Source organism: Eretmochelys imbricata, chromosome 8 (assembly GCF_965152235.1).
Source record: "Eretmochelys imbricata isolate rEreImb1 chromosome 8, rEreImb1.hap1, whole genome shotgun sequence".
Taxonomy (NCBI): domain Eukaryota; kingdom Metazoa; phylum Chordata; order Testudines; family Cheloniidae; genus Eretmochelys; species Eretmochelys imbricata.
In genome coordinates this window covers 30,730,017-30,756,130 of record NC_135579.1, presented here as the reverse complement: position 1 = coordinate 30,756,130, position 26,114 = coordinate 30,730,017, and the positions used below count along the sequence as shown (strand labels likewise).

Sequence of the window (26,114 nt, the reverse complement as noted above, 5' to 3'; positions counted from 1 at the left end):
TACAGCACTGTATACAGAAAGTTGGTTACCCGTCCCTTTATAGTTATGACAGTTGCAAAATATTTTTAAAATCCAAAAAGTATCCTGCTCCTGATGCAATTTGTTCCAAATACTTAGCCTGCTCCTGGCAAATCATCTATACATTTGTCATATAGGGTACAGAACATCCTGAATTCCTTTTCAACACATTGGGAACATTATTGGAAGCATGTTATTATTCAGGTGAAAATAGATTTATGTTTTTAGTTCCTTTACAGCTCTGTGCATCATTCTAAGGAAAGCGTCACGGGAAATGTAACTCCAAAAAGGATTGTTGAAATGAATCAAATACAGCCGCAAATTTGCTCTGCTTAGTCTTCCATTTCCACTGCATTTTAAATCAAAGATACCAAAACAGAGAACTAAGCAAAACAAAAAATCATATCCAACAGTATGAAAAATGGGGCATTAAAGGGTTCATAAAATGCTAATGTTACCATCCTGCCTGAAAACAAACTATATCCTGCTATAAGGCCACACGCAAACTTCAGATTTTTATTGCTATTAGGGGCATATTAATTTATAATTTATGCAGAGTTGGATATATCTTAGTAAACCCTTCTCTTCCTGATTTTTGTGCAAGTATCTTATGTTTATTCACAGATGTGAGTCTCTGTGGATGATAAAAGTGACTGACATTTACATGACTGCAAAGCCTTCAACCTATAGTCAGTAGTTTCTGCTGTCTAGATAACTCACTGTAAAAGCTCAGACACCAAAACGTCTATTTTTCAATTGAGATACACAAGGTAGGTAAGGCAGTATCTTATTGGACCAATGTCTGTTGGATGGTACAAGCTTTTGTGTTAGAGAGCCCTTTCTCAGGTCTGGGGAAGGAAATCAGAGTGTCTGAGCCAACTATGAGTTGGGACAGATTGTTTAATTAATATGCTAGAGTCACCACCTCAAGGATCTCTGGGTTGCATTTTCTTAAGTGTTAGGTATTCTATTCCCATTGAAATTCAAGAGGAATTGAGGGCCTATCCATAGGCGCTGGCTTGGTGGGTGCTCCGGGGCTGGAGCACCCACAGAAAAAAAATAGGGGGTGCTCAGCACCCACTGGGCTGACCCGCTGTTGGCAGCCAGGGATCAACTGTTTTGCAGGTGCCTCAGTAGCTGCGCTGTTTCCTATGGGTAGCCTGTGTGCAGCTGTGATGAGCTGTTTGGCGGGCAGGCTGCGATCAGCTGTTTCCCACCTCCCCACTCCAGCAGGGGCTGAGTGAGTCTCACAAAAAAAAAAAAAAAGCCTTAGAGTTAGGCGTGGGCAGGAGTGCTGGGCTATTAGCGGCAGCACAGCCACCAAGGGCCGCCCCACACCTCTTGGGCTGATGGCCATGTCCTCCAAGAGTATGGTTGCTCCCTGCCAGCCAGGCTCCACTCTGGCCACAGAAGGCATCAGATGACTCAAGGGAGCCCAGCTAGGCTAGGGCTGGGTGCAGTGGTGGATTAGGGGGAGGAAAAGCCTTGGACCCCATCAGGAGTTGCACTGTGGGGGGAGGGAGGAGAAGCCCCGGCAGGAGCCGCACTGGGGGTGGAGGGCGGGAAGAAGCCCTGGACTCTGGCAGAACATGTGGGGCTGAAGTCCCCGGCTCGGAGCCCCAGCCACCCCTAGTGGCAGAAGCTGGAGGGCTGAAGCCCCAACCCCACTCTGTGTGGAGCTGGCCTGAGCCCCTCTCTCTCCCATCCACCCTGCAGAGCTGGCTCTCATTCTCTGGCTGTGGAGAAATTCAGCCCAAATCTACCCGCATTGGTATCTCCATTTCCCCCATCATCACACAGCCATGAATGGATTTAGCCTAGGAGACAGGGTCAGCATTAGCCCCATTTGACAGGTGGGATCTAGGGCACACAGAGGTGAAGTGACTTTCCCAAGGCTAAGCAGGGAGCCTGTGGCAGAGCAGAGAATCAAACCCAGAACACCTGAGCCCGAGGCCTGTGCATTAACCACTAGGCAACCTTCCCACTCAAGGAGGGGGAACCTCCTCTGCCACTTTGAGCGGGTGGGTGGGAGCAGGCACTAGACAGAGCCACCAGGAGATGGAGAATAGAGAGAGATGGAAAAAGGGACATGAGTGGGAAACAAGAAGGGGGAAAAACATCAGGAAAGGGAGCAAGGACTTAGAGAATAAACAAGAGAAAGGGAAAGGGGCAGGGAGAGGAGAAAGGAACAGGGAAAGGGGAAAGACTCTACACTGCTTGTCCCTCTCATTGACCTTCTTCCCACAGCCATCAGTGGCCTCAGCTCCCAAACAGGCCCTAAGCAGGTGTGAAGCCCAGAGCGAACATAATGTCTTTAAACTTGGATGTTAGTGAAGACAGCTTGTAGCTGAGTGTAACAATTTTAATATACTGTAATTCATGAAAATGTAATGATATATTTCATTACTATTTTAATAATGATTACATTGTTTAGATGCCAATGATAGACACATATTCGATAACAGAATAAGAAAGAAGTGTGTAAATATGCTGAAAATTGCCAGTTTTGGGGGGAGACTGAGCCCCCCCCAACACACACACCTCACCTTCAAGGTGGGGGGGGAAGAAAGGAGTGAGCAGTGGGCAGGAGATGCTCAGGGGAGTAGACCTAAGGGGAGCGGGCAGAGCAGGGGCAGGAAGAGGTGGAGTGGGGCAGAGTGGGGGTGGGGCCTTGGGGAAGGGGGGTGGAACCAGGATGGGGCACCCACCAGCAAAACCAAAAAGTCAGCACCTATGGGCCTACCTCCTATAGGCTCCTTGGAAAATTGCAGCATCTGGGTTTTAGCTATTTAACCAGCTACCTTTTTAAAAGGTGTACAAACCATGCATCTTCCTCTAAACTTGTCAACCTTGGGCTTCAAAGTAATTAAACAAACTGTCCATCTATGCTCTGCCAGTTAAGGAATAGATATGTAATGGGTAAAGAATAAATAATCTAAATGTATCACCACTACTACACTGTCAATAAACAAAACATATTGTTGTTTCTGAAGTACCAACCTGCAACAAAATGGTAGTTTTATACTGGCTTTTCATAAGGTTGTTGATGGATTCAAAGAGTCTCCTCATAGATTCCTCAAATTCTGTCTGTTCTTTTCCTTCATATAACCTGTATAAAGATAAATCCATGTTATAGCTTTAGCAGCAGAAACTGCCATACCCATAACTGTTCCCAGTCCAATGTTAATTGAAAATTAAAATACATAATTTGGTACCTTATAAGACCCACCTATACCACCAAATAGAAATGTAATCAAACAGTGCCCACTAATCAGAATTCAAGACCATTATTTGTTAGCCATTGTCATACATTTTGAAGACCACAACTTGCTAGAAAATGTGTGTGAAAGTGTAGTGTGCTTTTCTTTTGAAGTTGTTTTTCTAGGCTAAGTTTCTCTCTGACCAAACAGCATGACAGCTTCATTCCACAAAGGCCTCAGTACAGCCTGTTTGGTAGTAATAACCAAAGATGTGAGTTTTAAATTGTCCAAATGCCCAGATATTTTCCCAGAGCTAATTATATTTATTCAGACTTCTTACAGATAGCAATCTTGAATCCACTTTGATGATCAATAAATACTAATTTTGGCATGGGCTGAAAATTCTGCCCAAAATGTTCTTTCCCATGCATAATGATGCTTCTGTTTTCAGCTCCGCTCAAACCCAGGGAACATGATGATGTACAAAATCATTTAAAAAAGGCAACTGAACTCTTTGAGCCTCCACAAATGGTCAAGCAGGTTTTTCAATCTATTTCTGACATTTTACCCAGTAAACTGGGACACAGGGCCAAAAATGCGTTAGCGATATGATGTTCTCACTCAAGATAGATATAACACTAGAACACAGATTTAGAACATGGATGTAACATAGTTTGGTCATGTCCATGCTGGCCTACAAGGGCATTTTAGAACCTCTTTTGTCCCAACCAAATCTAAATCATGGGGATTAAACATGACTGAAAGGCCTGTCTAGAAGGTACTGTAGTTTCAGCTAAATTTCTAATAAAACCAGTAAATCCAATCTTCACAGTAACCCAACTCGCTATCTAAAAAAAACCGAACTAGCAGTAGTATTGGGACAATACAGCAACCACTAGGTAAAGCGGCATACGACTGTTTTCAGTCACTCATAACTACCATCCAAAAAAATTCAACTGGGGAACTGAAATTTTCCAGGTTTGAGTTCTGTCCAAAACTGGCTTTTTTGTGAAATTTGGTCAAAAGCCAATCAGCAACTATTTTGTATAAAAGCTAAACTTTCTCTTCACAAATAGATTAATTGAAAAACAACAAATTAAGGGATTAAGTCCCTAGCCTAAACAGCACACAGCCTCAAAAAGATAAAACAAGCAAATTTACACAAATAAGATCATCAGGAAATGAAATCAACAGATAGCAGTGCAAGCAGTATCTTTTTTTAAATGAAATTTCTTGAGAGGTATTTGGTCATTTAAATTTTATGGAAGAAACGTGAGTATAAAAAAAATCTAGCCAATACCCCTCCCGTAAAAACAGCTGTGTGCTGAATAGCTTACTTTCCCTTACATTTATAAGAAGATAATCAGGATTTAGCTGCTGCCCATCATCAGTGGAAGAAATCATGTTTCACTAGTGCTGATGCCATTCAAATCAACAGCCCAACTCCCACTAACTTTCATATCCATAGAAATCTTCCATTTTTAAATAATGTTTAATCAAATTATGCTGTAATAAATCTAAATATATTTGTTCAACCATGTCATAAGACAACATGCATATGAAGTGTACTTCCACTTTTCACAAATCCATGTTCTAGTGACAATTGTGTAAAGAGTTGTCACTTTGGATGGGCTATCACCAGCAGGAGAGTGAATTTGTGGGGGGGGGTGGAGGGTGAGAAAACCTGGATTTGTGCTGGAAATGGCCTAACCTGATGATCACTTTAGATAAGCTATTACCAGCAGGACAGTGGGGTCGGAGGAGGTATTGTTTCATATTCTCTGTGTATATATAAAGTCTGCTGCAGTTTCCACGGTATGCATCCGATGAAGTGAGCTGTAGCTCACGAAAGCTCATGCTCAAATAAATTGGTTAGTCTCTAAGGTGCCACAAGTACTCCTTTTCTTTTTGCGAATACAGACTAACACGGCTGTTACTCTGAAACCAACAATTATATTAAATCTCATGTCTAGGGAAACTGGATTGGAACCATGTTACTCTGATCCAAACCCACAGACTTCTATTACTTTTTCTACAAGAATTCTCACATAGTTGACAGTAGTTCTGGGTCACTTACTCTGTGGGCTAGCAAGTAGAAGACAACAGCTCATCTAGAACTGGATAAACATTTTATAATAAAACTTTTCTTCAGCAAAAAAAATAATAAAAATAAAAAAATACAGTGACACCAAAACATTTCACGTCTTGTTAATGTCACCAAGTTTTCAGTAAAAAACAATTTGAAAAAAATCAAAATGTTTCATTTTGATATTTTCAAAAGTTTCTATTTTTGATTCAAAATGGACTGTTTTGAAGTTTTTTTTATTTTTAAAAAAATTAAAAACATTAAAAAATTTTCATCTAAATGAAACATTTAGTTTAATGGCTAACAGACCATTTCACTGGACAAGTTATTTTTTACCTTTTCGATCAACCAAAAATCTAATCATTCAGTTTAGCCCAAAAGGATGTTCATTATTATTTTGCTTTTAAGAATCTGTTATTCATTCAACTCTAATCCCATCTTCACAACGGTTTATTCTTCTGGACTAGACTACTGCCCATTCAGCCCTAATGCACTAATTTGGCCGTATGTATGAGGTCTTATGAGGTAGTTATTGAAGTATCTATATGCCATACATTGAGAAAAATTGAGGGATAGTTAGGCCAGGATTTTCAAGGACATAGGAAGAAACTAGGCACCCAACCCCCAATGAAGTTCTTTGAGTTTTAGGTGTTTAACCATTAGAGTTCTTTAAAAATGCTAGCCTACATGACTTTCCTTCAGACACAGTGGAGTCAATCAGGAAATCCAGACAACATTACCAAAGCTGTGTGTATATGAACAAGTCCCAAAACATAATTGAGGTTGCTACTAGCAGTCTTGAAGTGCCTCATGATTTAAAGCATTACATCTTTAGGAAGGTGAAATAATCAGCAGATCATAATTGTGACGCTTTTATTTTTGCAGTTAACATTCTGCTATCCATGCAAATAATGATGTTGCTTACATGTATTATATTAAAAGCACTGGTAGTAAAACAGCACACAGTTTTAATAGCCCCCATATGGTTTATTTAATAACATACTGCAGCCTTTTATGTATGAGCAACAAATATTTAAAATTAAAGTATAGAGTTCAAGATCGAAAGAGAATTCTGCTAAGCTATCTGCAGGAAATCTAATGGAAAGAAGTTCAGTCTTACAACAATTCACACTGGTAGCAAAAATGGATTCTTCAAGGTAACAAATATTTGCAATAATCACAGCATGGGCAGCATAGCCATATCAACAGAGACTGAGCAGCAATATGAACATCTATGTGCAGAAAATTAATTGCTAGGAAAGCCTGCAGCAACTTCCACTTATGTTCATTTAAGTGTTAGCCATATTGTATAGCAAAGGGAGAGATTTTGCTAGAAAACAAGAGAATAGTTTGATTTAGTTATTGGCACCAGACTAGTTTAACCCATTTGTTTCTGGAAACAAGCTTCTCTCTATGCAGCTGTCTTCATTGAACAACATTCAATGAAATCACAAGAATGACCAATAAGCTAAGCTAGACCACTTAACAGCTGCTGTTTTTTAGGCTGTTCAGAACATTTTTATTCGTGCATTCAAGATAGTTTATTCTACCTTGTTCTCTCTTTAACCCAGGAGGTTTGACCATCACCCCCATGATTTGCCCTAATGCAGTCATCCTGGCAATGATGAGCCAAGGTTAAGTCTCAAATTTCAATCACTGTAAAATTATCTATAATGCTACTAAATAAACTGCCCATCAGCTAGCTTTCTGAATAGTCCTGTATTCAGAGAGGTCACTAAGCCAGTTAAGCTCTCTCAAGGCACTTTACAAATATACGTGAAGTAAGGTTCAGAGCACAATTGATTAAAAAAGCAAATGCAGGAAATGCGATTAAAATCTTAATATTTACCATCCAAAGGAGACATCATCACAGCCAGGGCCGGCTCTAGGTTTTTTGCTGCCCCAAGCAAAAAATTTGCCGCCCAAGCTCCGAGAGTACAACTGTCCAAGCAAAAAAAACAAAAAAAAACCCGGAAAGAATGGCTGGAATTGTGCCACCCCAAGCACGTGCTTGCTTTGCTGGTGCCTAGAGCCGGTCCTAATCACAGCCCTTCCAGGATTCCCTATTTTAATTACACAGAATCCAAAAATATTGTGCTTCCCTTTCAGTTTCAATCATTCATCTGCAAATGGAACATAAGCTTGGCAAATGTAGACATCTACATAACATCCACCCCATGTATTACTAACTCTAGATACAAGAATGGCCTGGGAACCTTTCTGAAAACTTTTTTTTTGACAGAAGTACTAAATAGACCACTGCTCTGCCTACGGATCAAAACATTTGACTACACCAATGCTGGATTCTTAGAGTGAAGGTAAAATGGGCACATCATAAAGTCAACGCAGTTTGCTGTGACTGGCAGCCATGTTCTAGGATTAGAACTTGAATAGCAGAGCAGAACTGGAGGTGCATGAATTGGAGAAATTATTTAAGGAACTTAAAATGATGCCTGCCTCTCCTATATTTAGATAAAGCCACAATTACAAATATTTTTAAACTAAATTGACTGAATTTATTTCAACTCTTGGAAGTTGTTCTTTTCCTTTGTGGGCTAGATTGCAAGAGTACACCATGGCCCATGGTTAACTAGATGAGGGGAAAAAAAGGGATGAGCCTAATGGAGGAAGAACAGATTTACGGCCATGTGCCTTCTTAAAACAACTTGGCGAAAACCTAATTGTGACTAGTAAATGTGAGCCATAAATAAAGCAGAAAAACCTTTGAAGGGGGAGAAATAGTACTTAAAGACAAGATAAAGCTAAGAGATGTTTTGGCATCACAATCCTCAGACAATAAATTGGGAGTCTGAGTGCCAGATTCTCCACTGAGACTGGACCCATTTGCATTGGACAATTGTCAAGATTTTTTTCACACTAAATTGAAACATTATAACCTGCCCTCCTGCCCTCACCCCACTGGCTCCCAGATCTGCTATGCAAAAGGCAAAAAACACCCCATCCTGCTTAGCCAATCTGGCTGTGAGGGGAAAATTCCTTCCCAGCCCTCAAAGAGAAGGGCTGAGTAGCATAATGGTGTCTTGAAGATAGCTAGGAGTGCTGGTAGCGTAGGGCCTGAGGAGGGAGTCTACATAGCCAGACAATCCTGCTGTCAGGGTGCCAATGCGTGGGATGATGGGGCATCCAGGATTTCCAGGTTTATGGATCTTGGGTAGCAGATAGAATCTGTACATGGAAGTCAGATGCTAAATGATCCTTAATTATAAAAATTTCCTAACACTTTGTTAAATTACTAAACTTTTTTTTTGCCTTTTGGAAATATTACTGAGAACCTGTTGTCTTAAATTTGGCAGTTGCTTATGTTCACTGTTAGGATATAGATATTCAGGCCTGTCTGTAAAGGCCTATACTCTAAGAATTTAGGTATATTCTTATCACTTGGCTAGTGATAGAGGTATAAAAGAAAGAATCAAAATCACTGTCTGCTGGTGTAAGGGCCTTCTCTTACTGTGACAGTCTGAGGCCCTGTTCTTAGGCTAAGGCCTTTGGCTAAGCAGCAGAGGCAGCCATAAGCTGGGAAGCAAACAGTCACATCCTCACATTCCAAACTAGTCACACTGAAATAAGGTGCTATTCGGCTGTTAGGAATACAATCCTGTCCTGATAGTTCCTATCACCTCCAGAAAAAGGGAAGTGCCTAGAAAATGTAAAAGGAAACTTAGTTTGGTAGCATCCTGTCTGGCAAGAACTCACTTATTAATAGCTGGGATATGAAATCCTCACTTCTGTATTGTCTTGTCATTATAGTTCCCACTTTGCTGTTTGTCTGTATAATCTCTGTCTGGTTCTGTGATTGTTCCTGTCTGCTGTATAATTAATTTTGCTGGGTGTAAACTAATTAAGGTGGTGGGATATAATTGGTTACATAATCATGTTACAATATGTTAGGATTGGTTAGTTAAATTTCAGGAAAATGATTGGTTAAGGTATAGCTAAGCAGAACTCAAGTTTTACTATATAATCTGTAGTCAATGAGGAAGTGATGGGGTGTGGGTGGGGGTGGGCATGGGCATGTGGGTGTGGGAAATGGGAGCAGGGAATGGGGGTAAGAAAATTGGAATCATGTTTTGCTGAAGGGGGAAATGGGAACAGGGAATGGGAGTAAGGAAGTTGGAATCATGTTTGGCTAAGGGTAGGAATGGGAACAGGGACACAGGTGTAAGGCTCTGTGGTGTCAGAGCTGGGAAGGAGGATACTAAGGAAGGAAACTGTAATCATGCTTGCTGGAAGTTCACCCCAATAAACATCGAATTGTTTGCACCTTTGGACTTCGGGTATTGTTGCTCTTTGTTCATGCGAGAAGGACCAGGGAAGTAAGTGGGTGAAGGAATAAGCCCTCTAACATTCACATTTGGCACTTGAGTTTTTCTGTGAAAAGTAGTTTGATTTAAGGTTGAACGGTGATGGAATTTTTGATCAGAAACCAGCACCCGTGAAAGTGAGTGCTTTCATGTCGCATATGATTTATGTTCATAGAGAACTTAAAACTTCACTGAACCAAATATGTTATAACAAATATAAAATGTAACTGCTTTGATGCCTAAACTGAAGTCTGAGGTCATGTCCAGCATGCCAATGGTGATGTTACACTGCAGGCTGACAGCTGTCAAATACTAAACATATGTTTACACTTACCAGGGATCAACACTGCAGCAATCGATGCACCAGGGGTCAATTTAGCGAGTGTAGGGAAGACCCGCTAAATTGACTGCAGTTCGCTCTCCCGTCGACTCCGGTACTCCACCAGAACAAGAAGCATAAGGTAAGTCAACAGGAGAGTGTCTCCCATCGACCCAGCGTGGTGTAGACACTGCAGTAAGACAATCTAAGCTACACTGACTCCAGCTACATTACTCATGTAGCTGGAGTTGAGTAACTTAGGTCGACTTACCCCTGTATTGTAGATAAAGCCTAAGTAAGGGGCACCAGTTAGACAGACACACTCAGAACTGGTTGCTGGAGCCCTAAGCATAAGTAATAGTAGGAACCAAAGTTTGTGAACCAGAGTAGACCTGGCTTTGGCAGAATAGCTAACCAAGTAAGCATGTTCCTGACTGGAGAGGACAGTACCAAAACACACAGATCTGTCAAGTCACTAACTATGTAAATACATTGTTGAGAGATGGTACAAGAGCACATCAACCCCTCATAAAATAAGGATGGGATAATGGATGAGGATGTTTTGTTCTAACCAGCAGGCACAAGGATGAGGATGGTCACTAACAACATCTGGAGTGTAATACATAACATGTTTGTATCAATGTATAGAAGGAGAATTCCTTGAGGGGCATCTTTGCACTCGCAGAGGGGACAACATACTGGTGTACGAGTGAGCTGATACCATTGTTGTAGGCATACATATGTTAGTGTACCCATAACCACTAAGCCAGGGTGCTAGTACTGTGCTTGTCAACAATAAACCTGGCGGAGTGCCTTACCTCTGAACTGAGCCTATGGTCTTTATGAATAACTTCAAAGTCTGCTGAATAGGTAAACTGCATTTGCAGTGAGGGTGGAGGAAGGCGTGAAGATAGGTCAGATCAGGAGCCAAAGCAAGAGGGGACAGGGAGCAGGCAGATTCTGTGCCCACCAACTCATACTCTCCCCCCGCCCTCCATCCCCGGGAGCTGGAATAGAACCCAAGATACCAGAGTCCCACCATTCCCCTATTGTGAGCAAATATTGTGAAACCCAGTGGCAAGGAGTCCCATCCCCCTCTGGTGCTGATCTATGATTGCTATTAGCTCTAATGGCAGAGGTTTGCGCAGACTACCTTAATTCTGGCATTTTCTGACTTTTTGAATGCTTGACTTTGCAGCTTAAATATTCTTAACTTTGAGTGTATGATTGAAAATATTTTATTATAACTATATGTCTGTTACCTAGCCCAACACATCACATCCCCAAATTTTAGGTATTTATATTTTCTACTAAAAAAACAACAACAAAAAAACCCTGTACAATGCAAATTATCCAGATGTCTTGGTCAATATCCAAAGCCATCAATAACTGATGGTTCAGGTAGGATGCAGCCCTCCATACCTCAAAGCATGTTCTGTTTTTACAAAGGAGAATGGCAGAGCTGTGGAAAGGCAAGCTTGGAAGCGTGAAAGGAATTAACCAATCTAGTTGAAATGCTCCAGCACTGAGCCTCTGCATTTAATAGCTTTAGCTAGGTGAGTTTACCTGCACTGCTCCAAACCCCTCTCACTTTCATTGGATACTCCCAAATGTAATTCCTAACCATGTCCCCCAGCTTCCTACTCTCCCTATTATCCAAACATCTCTCTTCTCAAAACACCCATGTCCAGCATTAGCTGAGATATTAAACTCCTTCAGATAACAGAGTTAAGGATAATGGAAGTTTCTCATGAGGAGGAATACATATGTATTGCAATATATATACACATACACACTAGTATTTTAATCTTTGTTCTTTACTGGGAAATCCCAATGGGAAAAAAAAAGTCTGTACCAACTGAGAAATCAATATAAAGGACAGCAAACCAGTTTCCATCCCTGCACTAATGCTAGTTTTTAAAAGATAATTTGGTGCTGAAGTAGTACTAGTAAATGATGCACTCAACCAGACCAAAAACTTGGGTTTTGTCACATCTGAAAAATTAATGCAGATCTGAATGCAAGACTGAGCACTGATGGCTATTGAAGATCTTGTGAAATTCTCTGTAGAAATAAAGGATATTAAACCTGATATTGCTGCTAGATTCACACTCACTCAATTGCAGTCTAACGAACATTTTTCAGTTTCAGGTGGCTACCAGTGAATGTTTTCAGTTTTTATAACAAATTAATGTGAAGAGCACATCTGCTCCCCTCTTTTCCCCCAGGGGCTGTAATTCAGCGACAGGTGAAGTGATCCATATACATCCATCCCTCACCTACTCCACAGGCTTCTTGCAACGTTTAGTTTTTGGAAAACATTTTAAGATTCCCAGGTGCTAGACATAAAAATTATTGCAGTTACTATTCAACAGTTAAGCAAAATGGTTCAAGTCATTTTATGAAGGGTGAATAAAATACTGTGACTTTAAGTAGAGTGAGGCTGTGGAATTTCCCTGCACCAGAACTGATGCTGGCAGCAAAGAAAGAAGCCAAGGTAGACAGCTAGAAAGTAGCACAAGACAGACTGTACAGACTATGTGAAGTTCTATACTGCACTGTGTGGAGAGATCCAGGGCAGCCAGCTATTTCAGGCCCCACAAAAATAAATCGAAGTTTTTGTTTGCTTTATGTGGAGGAGTTCTTTATTTAATCTCTACTGAACTACGAAGTGACTGTCACAGACACCTGAATTAGGGACATGAGCTGAAAAATGAGAGTAGGAGAATGTTACTTATATATCCAAGGAAACAACAAGGAGTCCGGTAGCACCTTAAAGACTAACATTTATTTGGGCACAAGCTTTCGTGGGTAAAAACCACTTCTTCACCAGACTCCTTGGTGTTTTCGTGGATACAGACTAACAAGGCTACCCCCTGATAATATAATAACTTAGATATCTAAGTATCTCAAACAAACCTAACAGTAGGGTGAAAACTGCCATACAATTTCTGCATGTAAGATCACAGTTTACTTTGTAGTCTGATAGGAGGAAATATTTAGGTGTACAGGTGCTGAACCTCTGAAAACCGAAATATAACAAGTGAGTAGACCTTCCAAGCCCTGGAATATAGAGGGATGATCAAATCTCAAACAGATAGGAAAAGTGCACTCATTGAAAGTCAAACTACAGAAAATGGAATTAGAAATTATGATAGCTATTTCTGCGATGAGTTATCAAGCAGTAATCATGACTGAAGAGAAAACCAAAAGTATCTTTAGTTAATGGAAAAGTATCATATTTGAGGCCAATAGCTCTCTGCTAAACCCAGAATGCCAATAAATTTGTCAGTAAGTCTACTCAAAGTCAAGGCGTTACTTCCCAAAGACCTGACATTTAGAGGTATATTTGCAGCCAAGCCCAGTCTGACCTTTATGGATGCAATTTGTGCCTAAGAACACGCCACCACAACTTTTTCAACGAACGAACAGGTACTATCAACTCCTCAGATTTATGACTGCAATTCAGTTGTAGGCTTTCAAGGCATTTAACAAACTGGGATCTACCTTTTTGAAAGCATGAACCCTTAGGAAGGGGATAGCTATTAGGACAATCTGCTCATATGTTTCAGTAATTATTCTATTTCCTGTATGTTACCCAAGAAAGGAAAAACCAAAAGAAAAGGAATGTAGTTGTGAAACAGGCTCATAAATACACTGAAAATAAGAGTTCTACAGTAGAATCTGAAAACAAAGCTATTCAGTGGTGTGTGCATAAAATAAAAGATGACAGTACACAAAATATGAAGAAGACACATCGAAAACATTCCATGTACTTTTTAAAAATATCCAAGTTTAGATAATATATGAATATAAATTAGGTGACAAGAAACAGGCAAAAAACTCAAGTGGAACCCTAATTTATCAATCTATTATAATACATCTGATTCTAACATTTACTCCCTCCAGGAAAAACGATTTATGCAATTTTACCAAGATGATCAAATTGCATAATTCTGCACTTAATTAAGTCTTCCTGTTACTGTGATGATCATTTCATACTCTTTAGATTTAACTGACTACTGAGTGTCTGAAGTCTGCACTCAGTGAATGAAAGAGGGCCAGCAGAATCACAAGTGCATCAGAATCTGCTTCCCAGGGGTTAAAGTCTAGTCTCTGAAGAGGAGCAAGACAGAATCAGCCTTTGGAGAAAGGGGGCAGAGGTCTGTGATCATGATCAAGGTACTTTTTCTGTGACTGCAAATTTTGCAGGCACAACATCTCTAAATATGGAGCATCAAGTGGTGACGTTGCTGCAAAAATGTATCACGCTGATTGGGTGGCACAATCCCATCACTCCAGAAAGTTATGCTTAAAAAAAAACAAAAAAACCCTGATAGTGCCGAAGATCCTAACCTAATTGAATTCACTAAACAGAGCATCCATAAACCCTTGCAATTAAACTTCATAATTAGTCATTCATTTTACACAATAGTTTCTGAATTCCTTGAAGAAAGCCAAGCTCTAAAAATGCCCAAGTTGTGGAGATCATTTTTAAATCTCAAATATCAGAGACTGGAGTTATTATTGACCTTTCAAGGACAAAGAACATCTTAACACAGAACAAAGACTTTCCCTCTTCTCTAGCATCACTCCAGTAATACAGGCAAAGTGGCAAAAATTGCTCTGATTGCACAGAGATTGTAGAATTCAGGACCAAGACTCTGGTATTGTATCTGACAAAATGCTAGGAACAATTTGGTAGAAGACGGTAAGATGCCAAATGTGCTTTAAAAAAAAAGATGCCTTCACAAGGGTTTCAACTAAACCACACAGCCAGAAATTGTACTCCAATAGCATGGATTCAGAGGAGGGTTGGCTGGATGAATGATTAAGAGACAAGACCCTGGTGCTGAGCCTAATGGATAACACTGTTAATATGATAGCTGTACTAATATTTCTGTATATAACTTATTTCAGCTCCCAAGACCTGGCTTCCTCAATGGGCTCACATTTCTTCTTCTTTAAGTTTAGGCTTCAAAACATGGTAATACTCTACCAAAAATATAAGGCAAGCACAGGCTTCCTGGAACTTTGCTCAGATTTGCCAAAGTATTTGCAAACTTTGTACAGCACGACCTTCATTTCATCTTGATTCAGGTTTCAACAGGAAAATTTTGCAAAGCCCTAGCAATTAGATCTACATAAACCTGAAGTCTCCAACTAATGACAGCAACTTGGTACCAACTTGACCAACATTCAAATGCCCTCCCTATTAAATGGAGTTACAGGTCACACAGAGCAGTTCCTGCTCTGGGTGCAGGAGAAGTAGTGAAGGGTTAATGTCTAGCTATTCCACCTGGAAGCAGGCGGGGCACACCCTGACTGTTTTGTAGAAGCAATGCACACATTGCTCTATCCAAGGACAAGGGCTAGATATGAACCATGAGAACTTGATTGTTTGGACAGCAACTGTGGGAGGCTTTCTTAGCCTGGGCTCAAGGCCTGAGAACCAGGATTGTAGTAGTTAAAGGATGGTAACTAAGTATATGAATCAACGTCATACATTCCTTTGTGTAGCAGTGTGTAATGCTTAGGGGGAGAAATATAATAAAAGGAGAAGGTGGAAGGCGGGGGGCAGAACAGCCCATCTCCGCTGACCAGCCTGCTTGCTTGCATAAAGCTGTGCTCTGTCTCATCACTGAACCGCCACAAAGTAGTAAGATGTTCATGTTGGGTCTTGCTTGTCCTTGGATGAGAACCATGTACAAGTACAAGTACGGGTGCTGGAATAATTTGTATAGTGGTGGTGCTGAGAGCCATTGAACCAAACTATATTCATTACAATTACCTTCCCTTTCTTCCATTTCTTTACAGCAGCTTTCATTTCCTGTCTAAACCATGTTGGGGGTTTTTTGTTTGTTTGTTTTTACCCAGTGTAGTCTTCTCTCTCATTTGGGGGCCTCTGGCTTTTTGGGTATCTAGTAAATATTCTTAATTTCCAATTTTTTACATTTTTTTATTCAGATTATTTCTCCCAGCTAATTTATCTCAACTGCTTTTAAAGCACAATACATATTTGTGTTTGGAGTTCATTCTGCTTGCACACAAATATTATCTAGTCATGATCACTTGCACCTAGCTATCAGTAGTTTTTAGGTCTGTGATTAGTTGAACTTGTAGGTGGAGGTTAGATTCATGTTTACCAGAATGGTTTAGAATAGTGCTAGCAGTACAAACTATTAGCCGCACTCACTGCATTTGTGATATGCAGCAGCTGTCAAAAATCAAGTGGAGGAAAAATAATCTACAAGGAAACCAACCACCACCACAGAAGTCAAAAAACAGAATGTTCTAGTGAAATAAATATTACATCTCAGATGTGCTGCCCTTTTCTGTCAGAAGACACAGAACCCAGGCTTATATACTGACAATGTCATATGCTTTTCAATATTAAACTAAAGGCTTTTGCAAAGCTAGAGGCAGGCAAAAAGCTTTTAGATACTTCAAGGGACATCAAAGCTAAGCAAACACTGATTGGCAGAGAAATATGCAAAAATGTTAGTCTAGCTGAGAAGTGTGATAGAAGTGAAGCACTGAAACATAAACTGTTAAGGGCAGCAGCCTTTGAACAGTCAGAGCAGTGTTTGACTGTGAGGTTTAAGCCAACTAAAGGAAAGGGGCTCCCAAAATCTTAATGAAAGAAAAAGCTGAGTGGTTACTAGGATACCTAGTATACCTTGTTTTGTTATTTGGCATTTCCAGTGTCTAAGTTCAAACCACAGGGAAGTCATAATTCAATGTTGAAGCACTACCTAAAGTTTAAATTTTAAAAGATCAAAGAAGAAGGTGATTTGTTAGCAAGGTTGTTGTAGCTGTGCTGGTCCCAAGCTGAGAGAGAGAAGGCGGGTGAGGTAATATCTTTTATTGGACCAACTTCTGTTGGTGGAAGAGACAAGCTACAGAAGTTGGTCCAATAAAAGTTATTACCTCACCCACATGGTTAACAGAGCAAATTTAACGAATCAGATAGAATTGGTTTGTTTTGGATCCTACTCCCCAACCATAGGAAGTACTGGGTCTGAGAGTGAATGGAACAGCCACCAAAAGGTACAAATTAAAAACACCGACATTTGTTTTGTGCCCACACAACAAGGTCAACTAAGGACTCAAGATTTTCAGCACTGGCTGCTATGCAAAAACTCAGTGCTTTAAGCAAATCGATATGGATGCCCTTCCTGTAAATTTAGCAAACAGCTGATTGGGTTTTCTGCTAACCCTCTGAGATTTCAATAAGGTGGCACCAATGTAACTGAAATCAAAACTTGGCCCTCTCTCTGTGAGTCGTTTGCCTGCCAAAGGGATAAAGCTCTCCCCCAGGATGACTAAGCAGCCAACTCTAGAAATCATGTTTACATCTGTCTCTTTCCCACACCATTTTCACTATATATTAACATTTTAATTTGCAATCAAACATCTGTAGTCTCCGAGGAGAGGCAATAAATTATTATAGTGATAAGAATAAATGGGGGGGGGGTAAATAAATTGGTCTCAACTTCAACATCAGCTCAGAAAAAAATTATTTTAACACGATAAAGTAGATTACTTTACTTAAGGGAGATGTGATCCTTTTAAGCCCAAATAATCATGCTCTTCCTGAAAAGAAACACCTCCCTCACATCCCCAACACACTTCCTTCTCCTTCATGGGTCAGTTTGGCAATTAAACCAGCAGCAGATGACTGCTAAAGGGTGTTTGTGCAGTTTGCTCTTGTAAAACTGCAGCCTATTAAACAAAAAAAACCAAACAATTTATGCTTATTGGCCATATAAGCAAAACTCACTTTGGTGCACAACACATTGCACCATCTTGGGTTAGTGTAAGCGGGGGAATAGTCCCGCTCTCATAGGGAACTTTCCTGGCTTCTGCACTACCCCGGTGAAGTGGGCTAGCGAAAGGATCTGAGTCCTCGCTCTCACTTCCTTTACCCAGTGGCCTCCCTGCCCTTGAGGGCTCCCCTTCCACTCTCCTGTCTGGCAGAGTCCTCGTAATCCCAACAAGGCTGGGCCCAGGATTCTTTGGGGGCTCGACCCCCAACCCTACTGTGGTCACCTAGGACAGGGGCTAGGGTGTCCCCACTCCGGGGTACTCTCTCTGCACTGGGCACTTCTCTGGCCATTACATACAAGTTAAAGCAAATGCAAGTTATTTAATCAACAATTAATTTTAAAAAGAATAAGGAAAAATGGGAAAGGTTAAAGGAAATATCAACCCGCTCTGTGGCAGGGAACATCACAAACAGTGTCTCTGGAACGTCAGGGCAGTTCACAGTCTGTTCCTTGTAAGTCCCAGGCCGCCTTCTCAGGCCCTGGCTTTGCTGCAGGGATGCTGTGGGTTGGACACTTGCTCTGGTGGTGGCCACATGCTCTCAGGCTCTAAGTTGTAGGACCCTTCTTCCCAGTGTCGCCCACGCCCTGTCGGGGTTACAATCCAAGCCTGCACTGCAGAGCCTCTTGGCTGAGGCGTCTCCCTGTGCTGGGCCTGCTGCCCAGGGTCCCCCTCGCTCTTCCCAGCTGCTCACCACACCCAGCTCCGGACTGCTCCAGCCCCAGCTCCACCACTGTCTCAGCACTGCTGCTCTGCCTCCAGCTCCCTGGGCTGCTTTTCTGGCCCCTCTGGCTCTGGTTGCTGCAGCTTTCTTCCCAGGGCAAGTCTGCTCTCTCTGGGCTGTGCCTCTGGTTTTGGGGCTGCAGCTCTGCTCCCAGGACAGGGTCTGCTCTCTCTGGGCTGCTTTTCTGGTCCCTCTGGATCTGGCACAGCTCTGCTCCCCAGCTCAGCTCAGGACCCTGCTTTCTCCTTGGCTTGACCCCACTCTGTCTGACCCAGGCAATTCCAGCTCAAACCAAGGACGGGACTTCTCCGGCCTCCTGACCCCCTGATTAGCCTGCTCGCCCTGTCATTCAGGCTGACCTGGAGCATTGGCCTCTCCCCATTGTTCCTGGGGACTAACAGTCTCAGGGTCCTGATTTCCCATAGATCCTTCCCCTTTTAGTACTGGGAGCTAGCAACCAAAAACCCCCAGTGAATGTTAGTAAGGGGGCAACAGTCCCCTTACATTAGCATTAATGGCAAAATACTCCGTGTCTTTTTGGGCCAGCACTGGGGATTGAACCAGAAACCTCCAAAGCTTAATGCTGGAGTCTCCACAACCCAAACTAAATACCTATAACTGATAGCTGTAACAGACTTAAATCCTGTGTTGATGAGGCACAGACGCATTCATTAACACTAGAGCTGGGCAAAACAGAAGTTTCAAAATAAAATACTGAAATTCTAATTCAAAGCCATATATTATTATATATCAACAGTTGACTCTTCTAGACTGCCAGGAGTTCAAGGTTGAGGCTTTTGTCACTGGGAAGGTAATTTTACTAGATTTGTGATAAGTCTCTGAGTGTTCTCTTATATGCATTCCTTTTAAATGTATTTTTATTGTATGATTGCTTGGGGAGATAAGTGTATCCACAATAAAAACGCTCCTACCACTTCCTCCTCCAACAGCTTTAGGTCAATCTATATTTATCCAGGAAAAATAGATTTCCAAAATATACAACCAACCCCGCTCCACCCACCACACACAAACAATATATGGGAGCAATGTAAGATGGGCTGCGTGGGAGAAAATGTTAATATTTTCTCCATTATTCTAAAAGATTTGGTGTTTCCAGTACAATTAGCAGGCTAGGCTGTGGAGAGTAACTATCAACTAAATGTACTTGTTTCTGCAGTCAGTTGAATGCTTTAATGCAAGGTCTCACTTCAAGAGGTGACCATGTTTTAGTCTAACATCAGTCATGTTGACTGTTACTGATACATCACTCACTCACTCCTTTCACTGCATGCTAATATATATGACAGTAATATTACCAGGACCTATTTGAGAGTCTGGAGATGTAACTCATTCATTTTTGCAGGAAAAAATCTTGCTCAATGAAAAACATACCATGCTGTATTCAGCATCATTAAATTCTAACATCTGATCCAGGGAGCAGAACAAGTATCAGGTATGGAGCTGAATGGACCATCTATTTTTCAGTTTGGGGGCTAAACTGAAAAATAAAAACTCAGTTCAGTTCAATAGGAAACTATTTTTACTCCCCTCCCCCCCCCATGAAAAAAATGGTTTGTTCCACCTCAAACAAAAGCGCTTCCTCTTCCTGCCACCCCCCCCCCACCACCACCACTTTTTGTTTAGTTTTTTGGTGTAACAAAATGTTTCACTTGACCCAAACAAAAATTATCCCGTTTTTCATTTCAAGTTGTTTATGAGTATTTTTCAGCAATTGACCCAAATTTATGAATAGTTTCAGCATAAAAAAAACGCATTTTTCAGTGAATTTACTATTCAGCAATTTTTTTTTGCCCACCTCTATTCAATCATAGAGCTCTGCAAATAATTGTTGTCAGTTTGCTTGCAGTACCCTCCACCCCCAAAAATTGAGTAACTTATTTCAGATCAACCCAATGGGTGTGTCTGTTTTGGGCTGAACATAATATATTCTTTGAACTGAAATGAAACATTTCATTTAAATCAGGGGATGGGGGGGAATTACATATTTTTTTTTATAGTCAAGTTGTCATAAATATAAAGGGAAGGGTAAACCCCTTTGAAATCCCTCCTGGCCAGGGGAAAGCTCCTCTCACCTGTAAAGGGTTAAGAAGCTAAAGGTAACCTCGCTGGCACCTGACCAAAATGACCAATGAGGAGACAAGATACTTTCAAAAGCTGGGAGGAGGGAGAGAAACAAAGGGTCTGTGTCTGTCTGTAGTCGTCTTGGCCAGGGATAGACCAGGAATGGAGTCTTAGAACTTTTAGTAAGTAATCTAGCTAGGTATGTGTTAGATTATGATTTCTTAAATGGCTGAGAAAAGAATTGTGCTGAATAGAATAACTATTTCTGTCTGTGTATCTTTTTTGTAACTTAAGGTTTTGCCTAGAGGGGTTCTCTATGTTTTTGAATCTAATTACCCTGTAAGATATCTACCATCCTGATTTTACAGGGGGGATTTCTTTATTTCTATTTACTTCTATTTTTATTAAAAGTCTTCTTGTAAAAAACTGAATGCTTTTTCATTGTTCTCAGATCCAAGGGTTTGGGTCTGTGGTCACCTATGCAAATTGGTGAGGCTTTTTATCCAACATTTCCCAGGAAAGGGGGGGTGCAAGTGTTGGGAGGATTGTTCATTGTTCTTAAGATCCAAGGGTCTGGGTCTGTAGTCACCTAGGCAAATTGGTGAGGCCTTTTACCAAACCTTGTCCAGGAAGTGGAGTGCAAGGTTTTGGGAAGTATTTTGGGGGGAAGGACGCGTCCAAACAGCTCTTCCCCAGTAACCAGTATTAGTTTGGTGGTGGTAGCAGCCAGTCCAAGGACAACGGGGGGAATATTTTGTACCTTGGGGAAGTTTTTGACCTAAGCTGATAAAGATAAGCTTAGGAGGTTTTTCATGCAGGTCCCCACATCTGTACCCTAGAGTTCAGAGTGGGGGAGGAACCTTGACACAAGTAAATTCCTAAACTGAAGTAATTTCGAGTAAAAAATAACAAATCTAAATTTCGTTTTAAAAATGCCAAAATGCAACAGATTTTTTCAGAAATTTATTTTTGACTGAAACAATTCAGTGTGATCGACACGAATTTAAAATTTGTTTAGGTCAACCCAAATCTGCATTTGACAAAAAAGGTTCCACCAGAAATTTTCACCCAGCTCTAATCGCATAGCTAATAGATCAATGACAGGAACAGGGTAAAACTGTTCAGTACTGCAGTAGCAGTACTGTAACTCTTGAATGCTGATATTAAAGGTTGTGGGGGAAGGGTTTTATGGATTCCATCATTAATTTTACTGGGACTACCTTCCAATGGAAATACTGATGAGTGAAAATTGTTTTTGTGAACACCGACTGCACCATTAAGTTGTTGGTTATGGCTCCATCATCACAATACAATGGCATGTACACTGAAATTCTAGTCAAACCTTTCAGCACAATGAGAAATACCTGTTCTAAAGAGGTCAGATATGGAAGCAGTTACAACTTATAAATTAACCTAACAGATACCAACAGTTCTTTCTGATATACAAGTTAACCTGTGTTTTCTTAAGGATAAAAGGAAAAGGTAACATACCTGAAAAAATTCAGTTCTTTTAGAACTAGCATACTTAGAAGTCAGTGCTTACTTCAGGTACATTTGACGTGTATCACAAAGTATAGTAATCATGTCAAACAGCTTTGTGGTTTATTCATAACTATTACATAAGCTGCAGGAGTTATATATCCCCTCCCAAGTCTATACCTTTATTTGCTCTGATTCAGTTATCTGAATTTTAAAAATATGCATTTCCATAACCTACATATGTATTCTATAATTTGATCTTCAAAGTTCACCCCCAACAATGTCATCTTCTGTGGTCTTGTCAGTGGCAGCATTAGTTAGAAGCACACAGTGCTGTAACTGCTATACAAAAAAAGCCATTTTAATGTAAGAGTACAGACCTCTAGAAATATTTAGTTTCAAATGGGAGGAAGTTTCCTCTCCTCCCCTATCAGCATAGAGTAATGAATAGATCATTTCATCCTCAGTTCTTTATTGATGAAATATCACCACAACTGAGTTTGTCCCTAGAACACTTAAAATCTTGCAAGTGTTTAGGAGACCTATCAGTTTTTTTATTTTGACTTTATCCTTCATTTTAAATAATGTACCGGTATTTAAAAACTTAAACTAATGTCCCTTTCTCTATTATTAAAATTTCACTGTTAACAAAAGTAGTGCAAGACAGCCTTGTAAATGTACTGTTGTCAGCTACTCTCTGACCAAACTTTTGGAGCCATGGAATCAACTTCATAGTCAAGGTCAGAAAGTATTTCCATTGTAGGGCTGTTTACATATACACAATTCCTATTTGATGCCAGAAGAGCATTTTCTGTGGGTGTCCAAAATAAATCTTACAGGGCATTCAATGTGAACAAATGTACTATAAAGTTTGTGGGACATTACATATGGTGCTGTTTTCTGAGGCTCCGTTTTTGTAGTAGCTAAGCAGAAGAGAATATATGTTCGATATGCAGAAGGTGTCTCAGCTGTATTGCTTGGGTAAACAGAAAGTGGCTGGTTATCCTTGTGATGGGATGGACTAGGTCCTGAGGCCCCTGCTGGAGGCCTCACAGCCCTGCCGCACTCCACCCCAGAAAAGGGCAGTAGAGAGGGTCCTCCAAGCTGCCGAGAGTGGCTGCGTGGGATGCAGCCAATCAGAAGGGGCTGCAAGCAGCAGCCAGTCAGGGCCTAGCAGGCTGGTATAAAACGAGCTGAAGAGCCAAAGTGAGTTCAGTTCCATGCTGGAGGAGCCAGGTGGCTGAGGGAGCTACAGGACATCAGATCGAGCAGAACTGGCAGAGACTGTGGGGAGCAAGGAGCTCTGCGCTGGCTGCTGGGACTCAACCAAGAAAAGGCCTTGAAATAAGGGTGAAGAATGTACTAGGGAAGTGGCCCAGGAAATTGTAGAAGGGAGACAGTTTATTTAAGAGACAATGTGGATGATACTATCTACAGGGTCCTGGGGCTAGGATCCAGAGCAGTGGATGGGCCTGGTGCCTCCCTCCCCCATTAGTCATTGGGGAAGTGGCCTGGACTTTTGATGCACCCCAGAAAGCTGGGCCCTGACAAGCCCAAAGAAGGCAAAGACATTGCCACCAGGGAGGGAGCTCTGGGGGCACTGCTCTATATCAGAGCAGGGACAATTTAAGAGATTCCAGAAGGGACAGGGAGACCGTTCAAACCAGTGTAATGCAATAGGCCCTGCTGGACGGATTGAGGAGCGAGCCCAGAGATAGAGCTGCAGATAAAGGGACCTTACAGAGGGTGCCTAGATATGTAGACCCGACCCCCCGCATTGGACTTGAACCCCCAGAAGGGGTTTGCTTTTATTTCACATACAGACTGTGGGACTCAGCCAGAGGGTGAGTTCCTGAAGACACACCACAAGGCAGAGAGCGCGAGTGTAGGCATGCACACTCTGCCAAGGGGGGCGCTTGAGAGAGATGAGTGCCATCTCATTACAATCCTACAGCGGCAAGGAAAATGGTACAAGGGTGCAGTTAGGTATTTGGTCTACACTGATGGTGCAAGTCAGGAACGTTATGAAACGTAAAGTGAATAGTACACGCCTTTTAAAGTATGTTGAACTGAGATAGCTTTACATCAGCATCTTGTGTATCTTTCTTTCAAAGTGTGTAGGTCAGTGTGTACAATTTCAGTGTCTATTCTAGATTTTGTAGCTGCTACTGGAAAGCTACGGGAGGGTGACATCTGTATGTAGGTGGTAAGAAGTGATATGGGACAGAAATAAAAACGGATGTCAAACTTAAAGATGCTGCACAATATGTAACTGTATGTAAATAATATTATGCTGATCCTATTTGTGTTTATGGGTGATGTATCTTGTCCCTTCATTCTATCTTAAATAGACAAAACAGTGAATTCAGCCAATGGTCACACTAGAATGGGTGAAGAGGAGCAGTTCCCAGAACCATTGCGCCAGCAACACTGGGAAATCATACACAGCAGTTTTCACTGCTGTGCCGTTTTCCAGGATGCATCATGTGCTCTCACTGTGCCAGTCCATTGCCCAGGAGATGGGAGAGTGGGCAGACATAGCCCCGTTCTCCTCACCCTCTCCCTCTTTGGTTGAGTTTAATGGCACTCTCAGTACAAGTGTATTTGTGTGCTAGTAATACAAGGTTCCTGGATTGTGCCTGAATGATGGCTATGTACAATCAATCCCAAACTGGCAGCGTTAACGTCTATTGTCTCTTTGTAGAAAGAGCATAGCAATGTTTAGTAGAAAGCTTTGGGATCCTGAGATGAGAAGCACTATATAAATGCCAACAGCTATTGCAATATTAATGGGGAGGGGGGAAACAGATTTAGTGGTGAGACCAAACTCACACAATTAGTGAGTCAATAGCAGAAGTGATGTGTGAAAAATGTGGCTTTAAGGATATAAGTTTTGCAGGGAGAGGGGGCACTGTTAAATTTTCTTGGCAATATAGTGGTGATTTTCATCATCAGAATAGCAACAATTAAGGAGGTAATATTTTGAGTCCTAAAGTGATATTGTCAAGAACATTTTAGTAAGGATATTATATTATATTCTGCATTGGTCCCCATTAAGCTAATGCTATTGTGAAATAATTAGCTATAATCTGACAGAGTGAGTGATTAAAGATATAAAAAACTAAACAGATTCCCAAGAGTAAAAGTTTGTGTGTGTAAAAAAAAAAAAGCAGCAGCATAAAAACCCAAATAAAATGATAATCTCTCAAACATTAGCTAATTTGCTCCTAGAAATGTAATTCACAATCACAAATGCCTTTGCAACAATTTATGATCTTACCAAATAATGCTATCAATTTGTTGTTTTCACTGATGGCAAAACTTACTCATTACCTATAACAACTGCCAATGCATCTATCTAGGGGTCAGTCCTGGGGCCGGTTTTGTTCAATATCTTCATAAATGATCTGGAGGATGGTGTGGATTGCACTCTCAGCAAATTTGCGGACGACACTAAACTGGGAGGAGTGGTAGATACGCTGGAGGGGAGGGATAGGATACAGAAGGACCTAGACAAATTGGAGGATTGGGCCAAAAGAAATCTGATGAGGTTCAATAAGGATAAGTGCAGGGTCCTGCACTTAGGACGGAAGAATCCAATGCACCGCTACAGACTAGGGACCGAATGGCTAGGCAGCAGTTCTGCGGAAAAGGACCTAGGGGTGACAGTGGACGAGAAGCTGGATATGAGTCAGCAGTGTGCCCTTGTTGCCAAGAAGGCCAATGGCATTTTGGGATGTATAAGTAGGGGCATAGCGAGCAGATCGAGGGACGTGATCGTCCCCCTCTATTCGACATTGGTGAGGCCTCATCTGGAGTACTGTGTCCAGTTTTGGGCCCCACACTACAAGAAGGATGTGGATAAATTGGAGAGAGTCCAGCGAAGGGCAACAAAAATGATTAGGGGTCTAGAACACATGACTTATGAGGAGAGGCTGAGGGAGCTGGGATTGTTTAGCCTGCAGAAGAGAAGAATGAGGGGGGATTTGATAGCTGCTTTCAACTACCTGAAAGGGGGTTCCAAAGAGGATGGCTCTAGACTGTTCTCAATGGTAGC

The 26,114-nt window shown here is 41.3% G+C and overlaps 1 protein-coding gene across 1 annotated transcript in view; it reads right to left on the bottom strand.

Annotated features, from left to right (window-relative positions):
• The window catches only part of DOCK2 (dedicator of cytokinesis 2), a 505,601-nt gene that overhangs the window by 380,152 nt on the left and 99,335 nt on the right, over positions 1–26,114 (bottom strand). Inside the window, exon 23 of the mRNA XM_077824538.1 lies at positions 3,019–3,127. Within this exon, the coding sequence (XP_077680664.1) occupies positions 3,019–3,127 (109 nt within the window). The remainder of the gene's footprint in view (positions 1–3,018; positions 3,128–26,114) is intronic.